Source organism: Tenrec ecaudatus, chromosome 18, assembly GCF_050624435.1.
Source record: "Tenrec ecaudatus isolate mTenEca1 chromosome 18, mTenEca1.hap1, whole genome shotgun sequence".
Lineage (NCBI taxonomy): Eukaryota > Metazoa > Chordata > Mammalia > Afrosoricida > Tenrecidae > Tenrec > Tenrec ecaudatus.
The window spans coordinates 4,178,378-4,184,642 of record NC_134547.1 but is presented as its reverse complement, the minus strand read 5'-3'; the positions used below and the strand labels follow the sequence as shown (position 1 = coordinate 4,184,642).

At 54.3% G+C, this 6,265-nt stretch overlaps 1 protein-coding gene across 1 annotated transcript; it reads left to right on the top strand.

Annotated features, from left to right (window-relative positions):
- The first annotated feature begins 1,857 nt into the window (after window positions 1–1,857).
- NDUFA3 (NADH:ubiquinone oxidoreductase subunit A3) lies at window positions 1,858–6,228 on the top strand. Its single transcript, XM_075536560.1, has 4 exons — window positions 1,858–1,936; window positions 2,146–2,220; window positions 5,192–5,269; window positions 6,099–6,228. The coding sequence occupies exons 1-4, from the start codon at window positions 1,927–1,929 to the stop codon at window positions 6,188–6,190; spliced, it is 255 nt and encodes an 84-aa protein (XP_075392675.1). The 5' UTR covers window positions 1,858–1,926; the 3' UTR covers window positions 6,191–6,228.
- Window positions 6,229–6,265: the final 37 nt, after the last annotated feature.

Here is a 6,265-nt window from a genome sequence, read left to right as displayed (position 1 = left end):
CTCTCTTACACACCTATGAATTTGTTTCTCTAGTCAACCCGGACTAACGCAGTCACAACACACAGTCACTCTTTAAAGAAGTAGAGCCCGTCTTTCTCCCAAGGAGTGGCTGCTGGTTTCAAACTGCCCACCTTGCCCATCGCAACTGAACTTGTAACCACTTTGCCACCAGGGCTCCTTGATTAGGATGTCTTGAAAAACAATGGCTTTGGGAGGGAGGCGAAATGGGAGCTGATATCAGGGGCTCAAAGTGGGAAGAGAATTCTTTGAAATTGATGGTGGTAGCATATGTGCAAATGTGCCTGACACGCTGGAGGAATGTATGGATTGTGATAAGAGATGTTAGAGCTCCCAATAAAAGTAGTTTTTAAAAAATAAATTAAATAAAAATAGATAAATAAATAAAATAAAAAGAAAAACAATGGCTTTACATTCTGGTATTCTTGTAAAACACCACAGTAAAGGTCTCTATGATTTTACAGCCTTACTTTTTGACTCACCCTTGTGTGTGCGTGTGTGGATGTTTGCTGTTATCTGAGCTTTGGGGGTTGGAATGGGTGAATGGTACTCTTACTGGCTGCAGGCAGGGAGGGGGATGGGAGTCAGGAAGCCCTTCATCCATAAGTCAAAAACAAAGACCAGGCTGATTCGAGGAATTCAACGTGGTTTCTCCGATAAGCTGTTTCAAAATCTGAGCAAGACTGTATCCCTTCAACTGTGTGGCAGGAGCAGAGGTTTACAAAGGACCACAGGAAGCAATGAGCAAGTTTTCACAAAGATCACAGGACACAATTGGTCATCAAGAAGGCAGTTTTGCCATAGTTACCGGGAAATGATCTACACCTACATTTCGCCAGGGGTCATTAAAACACCATCCCCTGAAGCTTCAAGTTCCCTTATCTAAATTGGGGTGAAGTCTCAGTGCCTGGCTTTTCCAGACCACCACCCCTGATCTCAATGGCCTTGCTAGCCTCCTTCCTGAGTCAGGACATCCCTGCTAATTAAGCTTTAAAGGGATTTTTACTGCAAGGGAGAGAGGGCGGTCGTGTTTTGGATTTTTAATGAGTTTAAATCTTAAATTACGATATATTTCTATTATTTTGCCTACCAGCAGGCTCGTTCACCCGCTCTATCTGTACCAAGCAGAAAGCCCCCAGACAGAGCCTTATATACCCTTCTCGGGAGAGATTATTTTGAGCCGAAACCTAAATGATCAATCAGCCAGTCACTGGACCGCCCAGGGCCTCCGTTTTTGCAAGGGAGATGGGGGGTAGATGGGGGAAGTTATAAAACGAAGTAGTGGTAAAATAGGGCCTCTCGGGATTCGCCTTCCGTGTCTGCAAGGAGGGCTCAGAGCTCCTTCTGGGATTTCAAAGCTGAGAGAGGAAAGTCCCTGCTGTTGAGTGCGGCAGTGGGTTACACTTTGCGCTGCTAACTACAAGGTCAGCAGTTCGACCCCACCAGCTGCTCTGCGGGTGGAAGCTGAGGCTCTCTTCTCCCATAAAGATGTACATCCTCTGATACTTAAAGGGGCAATTGTACTCTCCCCACGGGGTAGTTTTGATGATGGCGAGAGAAAAGAGACCCTAATGACTCTGTAACCAGCCCAAACCGCAGAGATGCAGACCGCCTGTAGACCGGACCTGAGAACCTCTGGCGTGTGCGGACACAGGCAGCGGCTTCCCGTGCTCCAGGACCACAACTCCCAGAAGGCTCCACGACCCCACCACCGCCTGAGTCGATCCTGCGCCAGGGCGCACGCGTGGACTCAAGTACCGAGAGACCACAACTCCCAGAGTGCTTCACGTTTCGCCACCTGCTGGCATTGCTGTTCTGCGCCGGAACGCACGCGTGGACTCAGACGTCCCAGGAACTACAACTCCCAGAGTGCTTCGCTTTCTCACAGCTGCCGCCGCCGAGGCCAAGATGGCGACGAGTAAGTGCCGGCTCGGGGGAATCGGGTAGTTCTGGGAGCCTCCGGAGGAACGGGAGAAGGGGCAAGTGGAGCGACCGTTAAGATAGTGGGGTCGGCGCCGCGGGACGACGTGGAGGTCACCCAGGGGCTTCTCCGGTGGGGGTGGCACGAGGGTTAGAGGTCACCGCGGGCAGTCCCTTACGGGTGACCCTCCTCCCCCTGCTTTGCAGAATTCGTCACCTTCCTCAAGAATGCCTGGGCCAAGGAGCCGGTGCTGGTCGTGTCCTTCACCATCGCTGGCCTCGGTGCGTGAGTGCGCCCCAGCGAACGTTCATGCCCCCCGCCCCCCTCCAACGTCCACCCTTGCTCCCTCAATGTTCCAACTCTACCCCAGAGTCCATCGCCCCCCCCCCAAGCGTCCCAGCCTCACCCGGATCCTGTTCTTCCACAAACATTCCATCCTTAACCAAGACTCCATCGCCCCACAAGCATTCCATCCCTATCTCAGACTCCCTCGCCCTCCAAACATTCCATCTTGGCACCATATTCCATCGCTCCCCAATGTTCCATCCTCACCCCAGATCCCATGTCTCCACAGATATTTCACTCTTACCCCAGATTCCATCACCCCAAACGTTCCACCGTTCACCCTCAAATCCCATTGACCCTCCCTCACCAGAATTCTACCCTTAACTCAGACCCCATTGCTCCCCAACATTCCATCCTTATTGCAATCCCCTGCCCCCAACAATCCACCTTCACCCAGGTCCCATCACCCCACCAGCCTACCACCAGCCCTTCAAAATCCAGTCATCTACCCCCCACTGGAATTACACCTTTACCCCAAATCCCACTGCCTGCCAACTTTCTCTACTCTGATACCATCACCCCCATCAGCATCCTGCTCTCACCCCCAAGTCCCATGCCCCACAGCGTATCACCCTTGCCCCCAAGATCGTAGCTCCCAAAGTTACCATCCCTTTACCCCAAGACTGTCCCATTTTTACCCCAAGGTCCCCCAACTGCCTGCAACCTCCTGTGCGCTAGTTCACAATCCCTAACTACCTCTCACCCCCAAGAGCACAGTTCCTTCAGGGCTGCAGAATCCCTGAGACCCGTTTTATTAGGGACTCATACACCTCGTATCACAATCCATACATACATCAATTGTGCAAAGCACATTTGTACTTTCAATGCCCTCTTCATTCTCAAAACATTTGCTCTCCACCTAAGCCTCTCGCATCAGCTCATTTTTCCCCTCCCTCCCTGCTGTCCCCTCCCTCATGAACCCTTGATAATTTATAAATTATTATTCTGTCATATCTTGCCCTGTTCGATGTCTCCCTTCACCCACTTTTCTGTTGTCCATCCCACAGAGAGGAGGTTATATGTAGATCCTTGTAATTGGTCCCCCCTTTCCAACCCACCCTCCTTCCACCCTCCTGGTATCGCCACACACCACTGGTCCTGAAGGGATCATCTGTCCTGGATTCACTGTTTCCAATTCCTAACTGTGCTAGTGTACATCCTCTGGTCTAGCGGGATTTGTAAGGTAGAATTGGGATCATGATAGTGGGGGTGGGGTGGGGGAAGCATTTAGGAACTAGAGGAAAGTTGTATGTTTCATCATTGCTACATCGCACCCTGACTGGCTCATCTCCTCCCTGAGACTCTTCTGTAAGTGGATGTCCAGTGGCCTACAAATGGACTTTGGGTCCCCACTCCCCCCTCTCCCTCATTCACAATAAGATTTTTTGTTCTTTGATGCCTGAAACTTGATCCCTTCGACACCTTGTGATCACACAGGCTGTGTGCTTCTTCCATGTGGGCTTTGTTGCTTCTGAACTAGATGCCGCTTGTTTACCTTCAAGCCTTTAAGACTCCAGACGCTGTATCTTTTGATAGCCAGACACCATCAGCCTTTCTTTGCCACAGGGATCTATAATCTTTTTAAAGGAGCGCTTCTTCCCCCAACACACTGTGGGCTCTTTGCATCTATAGGACAGAACTGCCTCTGGAGGGACCACTGCCCTCTACCTCTACCCTCTGCCTAGAGTTGGGTGGGTGGGGCTGCAGCTGGGAACCTGTTAGGGGGGGGGCACGAACCCATTGCCACCGAGTCAGTGCTGACTCATAGTGGCCCTGTAAGACAGGGTGGATCTGACCCTGTGAGTTCTGAGATTGTAACTCTTAGGGAGTAGAAAGCCCTGTCTTTCCCCTGGTTTGGAACCGCTGGCCTTGTGGTTAGCAGCACAACGCTTAACCACCAAGCTACCCTATCGTGCCTGTGCTATGCTGGTGGGTGACCTCTGCTCTAGAACAGGGCTGCCCAGACCTAAGGGTGGGGGCTGGAATCACAGCTGGGGGTGCCTTGTTAAAAATCCCGGTAGGGCAATGTGTTAAGCGGTCTGCTGAGAGGTCGGCAGTTCAAAACCACCAGCCCCTCGGAGGGAGAAAGATGAGGCCGCCTTGCGCCCGTGAAGGTGACAGCCTTGGAAATCCACTAGGATAGGGCGGGCCCAACAGCAGAGAGGGAGGGGTGTCTGGCTTTGAGTGGGAGAGTGCTCAGCGTGAGAAAGATCTGGTGGCCTGCCCCCAGGTGGAGGGGGATGAGAGACCGGGAAACCCTGTGGGGCCACCCTGCTGTGCCCCAGAGGTGCAAAGAGTCAGAGGGACGTGGCAGCACCAACAGTGGTGGAGACAATGAAACAAAACAAACCCACTGCCACGGAGTCGGTTCCGACTCACAGCGACCTCGTAGGACAGGGTGGAACTGCCCCTGAGGAAACCAGGAGTAGAGCCCAGTCTTTCTCCCTTGGAGAGGCTGGTGGTTCCAAACTGCTGACCTTGCAGTGAGCGGCCTGACGTGGCACCGCTCCGCCACTCCAGGGCGAGCGAAAAACCTGGCCCACGCTCCCGCCGGCACCATGGGTTGAGAAGCCGGATCGTGGCGTGTCCTGCGTCTGCTCTTCATGCCATGTGGTGTGAACACCAACTGCGTCGAGGCGATGCCCATTCGTAGCGGCCCCAGAGGACGGCGTAGAACTGACCCCTGCGTGGGGTTTGTTTCTAAGTCTCCAGGGCAATGCAGCAGAGGGCCTCAACCTCCCAGCCTGTGGTTAGCAGCCCGGCACTCACCCTCTGTGCCACCAGGGGGGCGGTCCTCAGCTGCCGCCACCCCTGAAAGCACTTGTTAACCTTTCACCCACAAATGGGGGCTCCCAAGGGCTTCCTCGGTCGCCCTGCCGCTGGATCTCATTCCCCCTCTCCCTACAGCTGTCACCCTGCCCCTGTGTAGTCCCTACACGAAGTACTCCAGCATGATGAACCAGGCCACGCCCTACAGCTACCCAGGTGAGTGGCGCCCCACAAGGGTCCTGGCGAGCCAGTGGGATTAGAAGGGGCAGTTCCCTCTGCCCTCCAGGGTCACTGTGAATCACCTCCACAGTGACAGGCGTGGTTTGGGGTTTCTTTTTCTTTCTTGGGTGGGAAATCTGCCTTTTGAAAACGTTTTACCAGAACTTGCAGACCTGGAAGAGTGGCCCTGCCTGAGTTTCGGCTGTGGGCCTGGCTTTCCCTTCCTCCCTGATGGTGCAGAGGTTTAAGTGCTCTGCTGCCACCTGGATGCCCGGCGTCTCCAAACCCAGCCCCATGTGCGCTGCGTGAGAAAGGCCTGGTGATCTATTCCCCCAGTCGAAAACCTGAAGCCAAACCCACGGCCATTGGGCATCCCAGTTCATAGCCTTCTGGGACTGCGTTTCTGGGACTGGGTGGCTTCTCAGGAGTAGACTGCCTTGTCGTCCTCCCCGGGTGCAGCTGGCACTGCCCCTTGCTTAACTCACCGCACCCCAAAAACTCACAGCCATCATCGAGTTGATTTCAGCTTCTAATGACCTGACAGGGTTTCCGTGGCTACAAATCATCCTGGGAACAGACAGCCTGGCTGTCTTGTGGGACACGGACAGTGGTGCCCAGGGACACTGTCTCTGAGGTCCCCTCCTGGTTGCCATCTCAGTGATTGGCTTTCTGGCTTCCTCTTTGGCGGTCTCCGTCCCCCACCATCCCTGGTTTTCTGCACCTTGCCCCCCCCCTCACCCCCGGGTCCTGTCAACTCTCAGTCCCATGACCACCCACCCCACTCCCCAGAACTTCGCGGGCCTCACCGCCCCCTCCCGCCCCACAGTGCCCCTCCGCGACAACGGGAACATGCCGGATGTGCCGAGCCACCCTCAGGACCCGCAGGGCCCCAGCCTGGAGTGGCTGAAGAAACTGTGAGCGCAGGCGCGGCCGGGCCAATAAAGACCTGGAAACCAGCCCCTGCTCCGGAGTGTGTGATCCAGCGGGCCGTAG

Excerpts from the sequence above, each read along its gene's own strand:
- NDUFA3 (XM_075536560.1), top strand. Across the intron at positions 2,221-5,191 it reads CTTCACCATCGCTGGCCTCG|CTGTCACCCTGCCCCTGTGT; the intron begins GTGCGTGAGTGC and ends CTCTCCCTACAG. Across the intron at positions 5,270-6,098 it reads CACGCCCTACAGCTACCCAG|TGCCCCTCCGCGACAACGGG; the intron begins GTGAGTGGCGCC and ends CCCGCCCCACAG.